Source organism: Eretmochelys imbricata, chromosome 4 (genome assembly GCF_965152235.1).
Source record: "Eretmochelys imbricata isolate rEreImb1 chromosome 4, rEreImb1.hap1, whole genome shotgun sequence".
NCBI classification, from domain to species: Eukaryota; Metazoa; Chordata; order Testudines; family Cheloniidae; genus Eretmochelys; species Eretmochelys imbricata.
The window spans coordinates 42,473,354-42,484,998 of record NC_135575.1 but is presented as its reverse complement, the minus strand read 5'-3'; the positions used below and the strand labels follow the sequence as shown (position 1 = coordinate 42,484,998).

Here is an 11,645-nt window from a genome sequence, read left to right as displayed (position 1 = left end):
ATTTTACTGAAAACCTTATAGTCCAAGGAGAATCCCGATCACCTTTAAGAGGTTATCTGCATTTGTTCACAATACCCATGGTTTAGGAAGATCCACTTCTGCTTGATATTTGTCAAACACCCCGCTTTCATGATTTAAAAATAAAGTAGCTTCAATATTTGCCCTAGGGAATCCCAAAACAGAGGTTCTTAGGCTCAGCTCCCTGCTTTCCATCATTGCTCTTTGCATACTCAGATGCAAAAACCATTGCCCTGTCTCACTCTTTAATACATTACTGCCTTCGACCCAAGGGTGGGAGCCAAAAAGCCTGAGACTAAGGGCATGTCTACACTAGAAAGCTGCAATGCTTTAACTGATATATTTTTAAACCAATGTAGATAAATCAGTGCAAAAAGGCTGTATGAACACTTATTTTGATTTAAACCAGGTTTATTTTGTTTTATCCTAAACTGATAGACCACCCAATGTGAAAGAACATCCACCCAGGGATTTGCATCAGTTTAAAAACTAATTTAAGTTAAACCTGTGCAAATTCTCCATGTGGACATGTTTAAAGCAGTTAACATTATAGCTTACTAATTTAACACATCCATGAGGTTTCTGATGGAACTATTCAACAGAAAATGAAGTTACAAGTGGCTAAGGCCTATGTCATGTGTGGAAGAAGGAATAAGACAGAAAGTAGTTTGTCTTTAAAAAAAAGGAGTTACATGCTATATGACAGTAACAGAAAAATTCAAGAGCTTTACAGGTCACCTTTAAGACTTCAAGTAGAGGAAATTTGCATTACAGGAGTAAAGCATACCGTAAAAAAGGTAAAAAATTTCTTCACTTGTTCTTATGCATCCATAGCAATATTCCAGTGTTTTTATCCATAGATCTCAGATATAATTGCTCTCATTTTACAGATTGGGAAACTGAAGCACGGAGAGGAACCAATTTACCCAAGACCACAAAGTCAGTCAGAGATGGGAGAAAACACAATTCTCCTTATTCTGAGTCTAGTGTACGCTAACCCATGCTGTTCCCTAAGATCTTGCAAGACTTAAGTCAAATCCAAGAGTTGAGTGACACTTACTGTCCAATACAAATCTTCAATAAGACCTGCACAAGAATCGTTTTCTATTAGATGGAGAAAAAATGAACACATCCACTTTGAGAGGAATTGAAAACAGATGTACTACCAATATCACTTTGTTTTCAGCCTATGACAAATCTATCTATGCCCTAACATTTGTTCCCCAAGTTATGTGAAAAAGTCATTTTTACTGAAGTGCAGTGGTCTCTTCCTTCCTCTTTTCACACACTCTAAGAGCACCATTCGCTCCCCTTCCAAATGGGTCAGATTGGCAATTGCAGCAGCAAGCCATGCTCAGAAGCACTTCCTTTGCAAATGACTGCAAATCAGCATAGGTACTCCTCCCCAATGAGTGTAATCCCACTTAGTTTCATACTGCAATCAGAGCACTGCTTTCCAATTTCTTCTGCCACTACTAGTTAGGTTTAGGGATACTCAATTCTCATGTTCAGTACAGACAGCAGCTCGGTTTTACCAAAGAAAACTACTCTCCTGAATTCCTCTCTCCTATTTGATTTATTACACATACCCTAACCTCAATCTACAGCAGAGTTTGATAACAATTTATTTGAAAGTCACTGAGTAAGAAAGGACTTCTTTACAGCTTTAATCAATGAGGTAAAGGTCAAATAAGTTTTCCTTTAAGGGAAATGGGAGTCCCTGAAAAGGCTGATTTATGAGAATCTAAAAGGCATCCTATGATATAGCAGCAGAGGATCACCACTTTTGCAGTGGGCTAAACATAGTCTGGATACTTCAGAAATTCTAGAACATCTATTAGTTTGTTTACTGCTAGCAGCTTGCCCAGGAACAGTGACTAAGGGATGTATTTAAAATACACTCCTCAGCCTTAACTGTGCATCAGGAAGGATAAACATCTTACCAGGCAACTGTGATACTAAGGGAAATTTGTAGCTGGACGAAAGTGCAGCATCACTACAGACAAACTGATTCTGTTTGGGAGGGCTGAATCAAGATCCCCAGGCACAGTCAGCTACAATGAAGGATTAAATAATGGTGGGGGAACCCCCATCTTCCAAACCCCTTGTTTGCAGGTACAAGTTCGTTCCAAGGACAGATCCTTCGAAAGGAAGATGGTGTAAAACCAACAATAGTAAAAATTTGGTTTAGTGATGTCTGTTTCATCAGATGTACAGGGATGCTCTGCTCCCTGGAAGTTCAAGTCACTTCTTGCTCACATTTGATAGCAATGTGACTTCTTCCCAGAGAAGGAACAGTACTAAATCCATCTCCCTCATGCGTGACTTCTCCTTGAAGGCAGAAGTAGTTAGTAGACAGGAGATGTAATGTCACATTGCTCAGATCGAACAGTCTGCAAGAATAAACGTACAGCATGGAGCAGGAGACAAAAACCTAAAATCCTCATATGGACCCTAGAGGACAAGGAGGAAAAGAGATATATCAGCTTTGTTAAGAACGTGATAAGTACAAAAAGTGTCTGGCTTCTAAGGAAGAGTTCAGTGAGACTGCTGATGTCTAAAAGAAAATACAGTGGCAAATCTAAGAAATATCAATCCAGTGCTGTCTTATTTATAGGGTACCCAAAGAGGAATCTCCTTCTTTAGGAGATTTTTAAGGTCAGGCTTGACAAAGCCCTGGCTAGGATGATTTAGTTGGGGATTGGTCCTGCTTTGAGCAGGGGGTTGGACTTGATGACCTCCCGAGGTCCCTTCAAACCCTGATATTCTATGAAGAGTTGTAAGTGCGTTGCTTGCAATCTAAATATCTCCAGATTGACAAGCTGCTAGCTTTTCACTCCAAGATCTCCAATTTCCCACTGCTCTGACAGTCATTTCTGTACAATCAACAGTCAAGTCTGAAGCCAGTACAGGATATTTTTAAGAAATAGATGGTATGAATAATTTGCAGAACCCACAGCAATCAACAGCATGGTACATGAAGGAAATAACCACTCCTCACCTGACTAGTTCAGCTGACGTATGAGCTTGTTGATTCCCTCGTCTCGGTACCCAGGTTCACCTATCTCCTTGAGGAAACCCACTTTGTTACGTGCAGCATGGCGAGCAACAGAGAGATGAAATGGCCATAAGAAGTTAGTGATTTCTGTGAAATGCTGCCCAGCTGAATAAATTTCATGAATAAGATCTTCCAGGCAAATTACATTAAACTTTCCTGGGGGAGGAAGGGCATAAATAAATAAATAAAATAAATAAGGAGATGCACAACTATAAAATCCTTCTGCACCTCAGCAGACAACCCTCACATTTCCATCTTCTCTCTATGAGTCGCAGTCTCCCCATATATCACAAACCATTTAAGTTACAGACCCCACGTAAGTTTCCTGTAAGCTGCACAGCAACCTATTTAGCACCGCGCAGGAGCTCAATGAACCTGCCACGGCTGGGGACCAGCTGGGGGAGGGGCACCCCTCCCTGGGCCCCCAACCTACCGCAGCTGGGGCAGCCCGGACCTGCTGGGGCCGAGGAAGGGGCACCTATCTTGCAGCCCCAGAGCTGCTGCAGGGAGAGAGAGTACTGAGGGGAGTCTTCTCTCCCTGCCGTAGCCCCAGAGCACTCTCCTGCACCCCAAACCCTTCATCCCCAGCCCCACCCCAGAGCCCACACCTTCAGTCAGAGCCCTCACACCCCTACACCCCAACCCTCTGCCCTAGCCCTGAGCTCCTCATCCCTTGCCCCACCCCAGAGCCCGCACCCCCAGCCAGAGCCCTCACACCCAACCCTCTTCCCCAGCCCTGAGCCCCCTCCCACACTCTGAACCCATCGGCCCCACCCCACCACATGAATTTTGTTATGTACACCAATATGAAGGTCATGTGTCACACATCACCTCCATATTGGTGCACATAACAAAATTCATTCTGCACATGGGTGGGAAAAATTAGAGGGAACACTGGTCCCCCCTTCCCTCAGTTCACTGCCTTAAGGTCTTCTTCCTCACCTAGATGCTCCTCTATCAGAGTGTTGTCTGTCAAAGGGACCCTCTTCTTGTTGATCTTTGCTTGACCTCGTTTCAGGATGAGCTCTCGTACAGATTTCAGATTGGGATGTCTGTACAAAATCAAAAACCTGGTTGTTACTGCGGGAGGTATTAACAGTGCAGCACAGAGTTAACCAAGGGGATCTCCTACCTCACTGTCATGTCACAGAATAAAGAGTGCTAGTATTTGAAGCACATTTTTAGATATCAAGACACCAAGTTGTGAACGGAATTGAAAGAGCTAACTAACCAAGAGGAAAATAACTACGTAAAAAAGCCACAATGAATATTTAGTTTACCACTGTATTATAAAAATCAGAGGAGTACTCACCCCCATGCTACATAGGGCTCCACAGTGCGCAGCATCTTCAGTGAGGCTGGAGTCAGTTTAATGAATGTGCCACTGAAAATCTTCCTCAACCGCAGCATCTGTATCCCTCTCTGCACCCTTTGACTCACTCCTTTAATCCTGAATTACAGACACCACAGTGGTAAGTGTACTTCTCCCACCCAGGCATCACCCCATGATCACTTGTAGGATGCTACATCTTGATAACCCCCGCCTTTTCCTTTTCACTGCAGCAAGTGTAGATCAGGAAATGAGCCTAGGCAAGTACAAAGGAAACTAGCAAAAGGATGGAGATGGTACAAAAGAAGAAGTTCCTTACTCTGCAATCCGCACAACAAAGGCCAGCTTGTGTCCCTGAGGTAGCACCATTTGGCCAGGCTTCTGTTCCATGCGCTTCAGCCGGACCTCATCTCTGTGTTTGCGTCGTGAATCTCGAACAAACGTCTCAATACGTTTGAATTGTATCTGCTTCCCCTTCTGGTGCTAAATACAGAAAGATGAGAGATGATCATCTCTCTCAGAAGGTGTATATGAAAGGTACATGTGGTCAGAGGAAGAAAATGAGATTTAGGGCCTGATGTCAAAAAATTCTGAAGCGCATGAGGCCAAACTCAAGAAACAATCTTGCGGTGCTGTGTGGCACAGTACAGACCTCAGTCATTAGCTTCAACTCACGAGGCACTAGCTCATGAACCTGAAGCTTTTACCTGAGCAAATTAGGAAAACGTATGTGGAGAAGTGCAGAACATATACCTGAACAGAGTGAGAAACTAAATGGAGCCCTCCCTGTGCAGCCCAAAGCAAGGCTCCACAGCTAAATATACTGCAAGACAAAGCCATAGGTCAGCAATAATCTAGATACCCCAATTTAAGCCACATATGAGTGCAATGACTAAATCTAGGCAAAATGTTTCAGCCAAAAACTTTTTTCCATTGAAAAATGTATATTTGGATTGACCAAAACATTTCACAAATTTGTGCTGATTTGGCAAGTTATTTCAGTCAAAAGAAAAAACAGACACATACTGGAAATGTCCAAAATGCTTGGTTTTGATTTTGGGGGACAGACTACACACCAAAAATGGAGATAGAAGATGTGGTGGTCCCCGATGACCTTGAGCCCTGTGGTCAGGACACTCATATGAAGTGTGGCAGACCTAGGTTCAAATCCCTGCTATGGAGCATGCCCCCTCACAAGTGAGAGCTCTAATCCAGGGGTTTTCAAACTGCGGGTCGTGACCCAGTACTGGGTCGCAGAATGGAAGGCATTGAATCACAGCAGCTCTTCAGTCAGCACCGCCAATGGGGCCGTTAAAAGTCCCACTGGCGGTGCTGACCGGCTAAGGCAGGCTAGTTCCTACCTGTTCTGACACGGTGCTGCACCCCAGAAGCAGCCAGAGCAGGTCTGGCTCCTAGGCGGGGTAGACATGGGGATGTGCACGCTGCCCCTTCCCCGAGCACTGGCTCCACACTCCCATTGGCGCTGGGGAGGGGTCGTGCCTGCAGGTGAGAGCCACGCAGAGCTGCTTGCACACCTCTGCCTAGGAGCCGGACCTGCTGCTGGCCGCTTCCGGGGCGCAGCGCAGCCCACGGTGCCAAGACAGGCAGGAAGCCTGCCTTAATACCCCTGCTGCACTGCTGACCAGGAGCCACTCAAGGTAAGCCCACGCCCCAACCCTCTTCCCCAGCCCTGAGCTCCTTTGGGTTGCGGGCATCAACAATTTTCTCCAACTGGGTCACAAGAAAAAAAGTTTGAAAACCACTGCTCTAATCAATCAAACATTCTCTGTCCCAATGAATAATTATTTCATACAAAGTAACAACAACTTCAACAGGAGAGACTGAGGGCTTGGCTACATTTACATTTTATAGCGCTCTAACTTGCTGGCTCAGGGGTGTGAAAAATCACCCCCCTGAGTGCAGCAAGTCAGAGTGCTTTAAAGCGCTAGTCTAAACAGGCTCCAAGCGCTGGGAGCTGTGCTCCCAGTGCTCTGAGCCAATCCCCTTGTGGAGGTGGATCTCCCAGTGCTCATCCCCTTGTGGATGTGGATCTCCCAGTGCTCATGCGCGACCACACTCACACTTCAAAGCACTGCCACAGGAGCGCTCCCACGACAGCGCTTTGAGGTTTCCAGTGTAGCCATGCCCTGAGATAGCCACTCTAGAAAACCCACTAGCTGAAGATTATGCCACTCACCTCGAAGGTGAGAGATCTGAATCAGGCAGATTGAGGGACTGATCCTGAATTTCCCACATCCTGGGCAAGTGCTCTAACTACTGGACATGGGGATGGGGAAGAGAAAGATAGCATCACTTCCTCCTCTATTTTTTCTTGAAAAATGATTGCTTGGGCATGAAACTCCAGGAGAGGGGTCATGATTGTGAATCCTGACCAGAGATAGGCTCTTAAATCTGGGTCAAAGGGAGGTGCCTAAGTCCCTTTGAGGGGTGGGGCTTCTGTGCAACCTGTGAGCTCTCTACAGACTACAACTAACTAGTCCATAAACCACAATGTGGAACCAAACATATGTGCTGCAACACTTCTTTATCCAGGGTAGACAGGTTTGGGTTGGCAAGTCAGCTTGTTACTACAATTAGGTAAATCACAAATTAAAATCCCCAGACCACGGATACATATAGCAATTACAACAGCCATCCCCAACTGCCTTACAGCAATCCCATAGCCTGTGCGTTAGAAACTGTGCCTCTTCCCACATCTAACACCCCACCCCCACACACACACTCTCTCTACTGAACTACACAAACGCACAGAGCCCTTTCCCTAGGCAAGATCCCACAAAAGCCTCGCCTGGGGGCCCGCCTGCAGCATGTGCTTTCGCAGCCTCCGCCTTAGGGACAAGCTGCGAGACACGAGAAAAGGAGCCGCTGCTCTCGCCGGCCTGTCGCGGGGAGAGCGCAGGGTGTCCGCAGACGCAGGGCCCGTACCTTCCTCTTGTCCAACAGCGCCTGCTTTGCCTGGGTGGCCTTGAGGGCCTGATACGCCTTCCTCTTCTTCAGCAAGTTCTCCGGCACCAGGGGGATCTTCCTTTTGGGTCTAACGCAAGAGGACACGGCAAGCGACACTCGTCACGCATCAGCCCCGGCCCGGGCAGGAGAGTCCGGCTACCAGCGCTTCTTCCCGGCCCCCGCCCCGCTGCGCCGGGCCTGGCCCGCGAGCTCGGCCCGCGCTCAGCGCCGGGCAGATCCGGGACCGCCCGCCCCGCTCCCGCCCGCGGGAACCCACCACGCCGCGCGCACGTGCGTCCCCTCCCGCCGCCCCAACGGCGAACGGACCCCCTCCCCCCCACCGGCCGCTTCTCGGTAGCGCCCCGGGGCCTCCCGATCCCAGGGGCCGCCCTCCCCGCCGATGGAAACGAATCCTCCCCGCCAGCCCCAGCTCGCAAATTAACCACTCACTCCGGCTCCGCCATATTTCCTTCTCCGCCTGAGTCTGGAGTGACGCCACCAGTGCGCATGCGGCTACTTTGCCAACGAGCCCCGCGCCGCACACGCAGAGGAGCTGCCATCACTGCGCATGCGTCCGGGTACCACCGCCAGCAGCCTCTCTATCCCTAGACGCTGTCTCTATGGTTGGGCTCGGACTTCCACCTCTGTGCTCGTGGGCTTGGGAGCGGAGTGGTGACGAAGAAGGGGGAGGGCGCGTTCCACCGTCCGCCTCGTGCTGGGGCTCCACATACAGCTGGAGCGGCGCTGGGCCCCGGCTGAGGCTGCATTGGGAGGCCTGGCAGCGCGGGAGGGTTGCTGGGTCACAGCCGCTGTCAACACCGTAGGGCGGGCCCGGAGGGTGTCTGTCTGCCTGCGCTGCAGAAATACAGCCCCACGCCTGGGTTCCCCAAATCACCAGATTAGTTTAAAATCGAGATGGGGGGTGGTGGTGGTGGCGGCTCTCTAGCTGCCTTCTGTTATTTAACCTGGTGGGCTTATATCTTCCGCCTTTGCACTCACTAGAATGGGTAACACGCTGTTTTTTGTAACATGAACACTAAAATGCTCATGTACTCACATGACTCCCGCAGCCGGGGCTTCAAAAACAACACAAGCTAGCATGGGGGTTGAGATAAAAAAATTGGTGAGAGTAGGTAATCTCCTGTTGGGGGAGAAAGCACAGCCTGAGGAGGCTAAAATACTGCTCTTAACATGCCTGGAAACCTAGAGGACCAGTCATTCCAGGCATCAACCCATGCTTCAGCTGCTACTCTTTCCCTCCTGCTCAGGATGGATACAAGTGGTCAGGAGGAAAAAGTTCTGTGAGATTTGCAAGGCAATTGTAATAGTGCAAGCAATTCAAAAGGATGTCAGCCTCTTCAAAGATCATGCAATTGGCTTAAAAATCATGAAATTTTAACAACATAATAAATTATTTTTATTTGCCTTCTGTTTTGGAGACTTTAAGATTCACTTGGGTCACATTTTCAAGCTTTTCTTCACAACAACGAGGGCTAGAAACTTAATTTTAAAAAATGAAAGCTGAGATTACCTGATCACATGCTTCCAGGAGCTGGGGTTTTAAGAACACCTGACCAAATGTTGTGAGAAGGAATATGGGAAGCAATTGGGGAGTGAATTTTGGGAACCACACAGCCATAGTAGCTGAAGAACCTTCAATGCCTGTGTCAGCCATGGGACACCCAGCACGCTACCAGCCAAGGTTTGGTACTCGTGCATGCTGGTGACTCCACAAAAGAGTGATGCTTATGCCTGGAATAATGTAACAATTATGTTAACAATAAGTTCTTCAGGGCAGACTCTATGTGTTTGTTTGTATAGCACCAAGCAGCATGGGGCTCTCTTATTGGAGTTGTTAGGTGGTACTGCTATTAAAAAAATGTTGAGTTTCTTGCCCTTTTTACTTCTAAATCCCACCATCTGTCCAAAAATTCAACTTCCCCTTGGCCTCTCTGTAACTCATCACTACAGTCATCACTTATTATCCCACTAGGGAATGTATTTACAAACCATGGAAAAAATAAAAAAGTATCTCTCTGCATCATATAATCAAAGAGACAAGGTGGGTGATAATATATCTTATTGGACCAACTTTTATTAGTGTCTCTTTCACCAACTGTTAGCCGACGGCCAAGGATGTTTGGTGTGGTGCCAGCTATGCCCGTTTATACCATCCGTGACTTTAACCGCTAGGACGCACTGTCCCTTCGCGGCGGGCAGCCCGAGCTAGGCTGACGGATGCCCCAAGGTCCTAACCACCCGTGACTTTAACTGCTAGAGCTCAGAGCTCCTTCGCAGCGGGCAGTCAATACTGACTGACAGGTGCCCCAATGGCAGCACTAAGAGCCTCTCCACACCCGTGACTTTAACTGCTAGAGCTCAGAGCTCCTTCGCAGCGGGCAGCCAGGATTGACTGACAGGTGCCCCAAGAGTTTGCCCCGTGGAGGCGGCACTACTCAACGCTAGGCTCTTAGTACTCTCACCTAATGGCCAGGCTTTAGAGCCAAAACGGCTGAGGTTCTTTAATTGTGTTGGCTGCTTTACAGTAGACCAGAGAAAACAAGTCAGGCTTATGCACAAATGGTTACCAAAATTTATTAAGCTAGATTCTAATCATGTGGTTACAAAATTGCTAGTGCCTACTTATTTAAATGTAGAGATGTTACACACACAAACAAGTTACAAAACTGAAGCCACAATCCCAAAGAAAGAAAACAAAGTATAGAGCTCTATTTCAAAATATGTGTACACTAAAGATAGGAGATCAGGTGTGGGTGCTTCTTAACCTCCTTGCATCTCTCGATTCCAGCGGTGCCAAGCCAGGATCGGTCACTCAATTCCGCGGAAAGACGAATAAGGGACAAGGCGTAGGGACCCTCTTAGCTGCAGAAGCCTTGGGAGGCTGTCACTTATCTGACCAGCAGATAGATAGTGAAAAGCACTCAAAAATCATGGTGCTGTAGGTCCCCTACTTATACCTCTGTACTCCTTTATTCTCTTTCTCCTTTCTTATGCCAAATTGAGGCTGGTCTGTCTGGGTGACGCCAGCTTTCGCAAGAGTAGTTTACACTTGCAAGGGAGAGAAACAATAAGTTTCGACTACTGGACATTTCTTTTATCAGGGTAAATATTTTCCCACCTAGGATGTTGGTGTGTGTGCATCACGCTATTTAGTAGGGGCTAAGAGCCATGTCTGTCACAGGGCCTCTGCATGCTGTGAGCTTAATCGTTGTATATGTTCCCAGAGGCACACTGTAGCAGCACACCTGTGCTTTTCACAGCTTCAAAGGCTGTGCTGGAATATATGTTAAGTGCCCTGTTCCGGCTTCCTCCTGTGTTTCCAGCAATGCTGGTCTGGGGGGGGGGCTGTCTGTCTGGCTACACCAACAGAAGTTAGTCCAATAAAATACATTACCTCACCCACTTTGTCTCTAACATCCTGGGACTGACATGGCTAAAATAACACTGCATATCATTATAATCAAAGTCCTTTGGGGCACCCTATCTCATTGCAGTATAATAGACACCAAGAACTTGAAATCTAATAATTTTCAAGCACAAGTTGAAAGTTAATATCATTATAGGTATTACACCTACAATGCTAGTTTTTGTGCTATTGCAGCTATAATACCCAAACAAAATCACTTTCTTTTTCTGTAAAGAGGCAGCCATATTTACAAATGCTTCTTGCTAATTTATGAATATTGCTGTTATCTTTTCACAAAAAGTACCACAGATAATCGTACAGACAATACAACAAGCATTGTAAGTTCATAGAATGGACCATTGTGATCATCTTGTCCAGTGGTTTTCAACCTGTGGTCCGCAGACCGCTGGGGGTGTGCAGGCTATCTCAAAAGGATCAGCGAAAGGTTGTGTTACCATAAAACAGTGGTTTTCAATGTGTGGTCCATGGATCTCTGGGGATCCGAAGACCATGTCTAAGATTTCCAAAGGCGTCCACACCTCCATTCAAAATTTTTAGGGGTCTGCAAATGAAAAAAAGATTGAAAACTACTGAGAATCTAACTTCCTGTGAAACTCATGCCATAGAACTTCCCCAAAATTATTCCTACAGCACGTATTTTAGAAAAAACATCCAATCTTTATATAAAAATTGCAGTGATGGAGAATCCACCACAACCCTTGGTAAGTTGTTCCAATGATTAATTACCCTCACTGTTAAAAATGTACACTTTATTTCCAGTCTGAATTTGTCTAGCTTCAAAGTCCAGCCATTTTATCGTGTTATACCTTTCTCTGCTAGATAGT

General features: G+C 46.7%; 1 protein-coding gene across 1 annotated transcript; it reads right to left on the bottom strand.

Annotated features, from left to right (window-relative positions):
• Positions 1–401: 401 nt before the first annotated feature.
• Positions 402–7,904, bottom strand: RPL7L1 (ribosomal protein L7 like 1). The gene is made up of 7 exons (XM_077815174.1): positions 7,824–7,904; positions 7,353–7,461; positions 4,726–4,889; positions 4,389–4,526; positions 4,019–4,128; positions 3,020–3,232; positions 402–2,472 (listed from the first exon to the last, which is right to left on the bottom strand). The coding sequence occupies exons 1-6, from the start codon at positions 7,880–7,882 to the stop codon at positions 3,024–3,026; spliced, it is 789 nt and encodes a 262-aa protein (XP_077671300.1). The 5' UTR covers positions 7,883–7,904; the 3' UTR covers positions 402–2,472; positions 3,020–3,023.
• Positions 7,905–11,645: the final 3,741 nt, after the last annotated feature.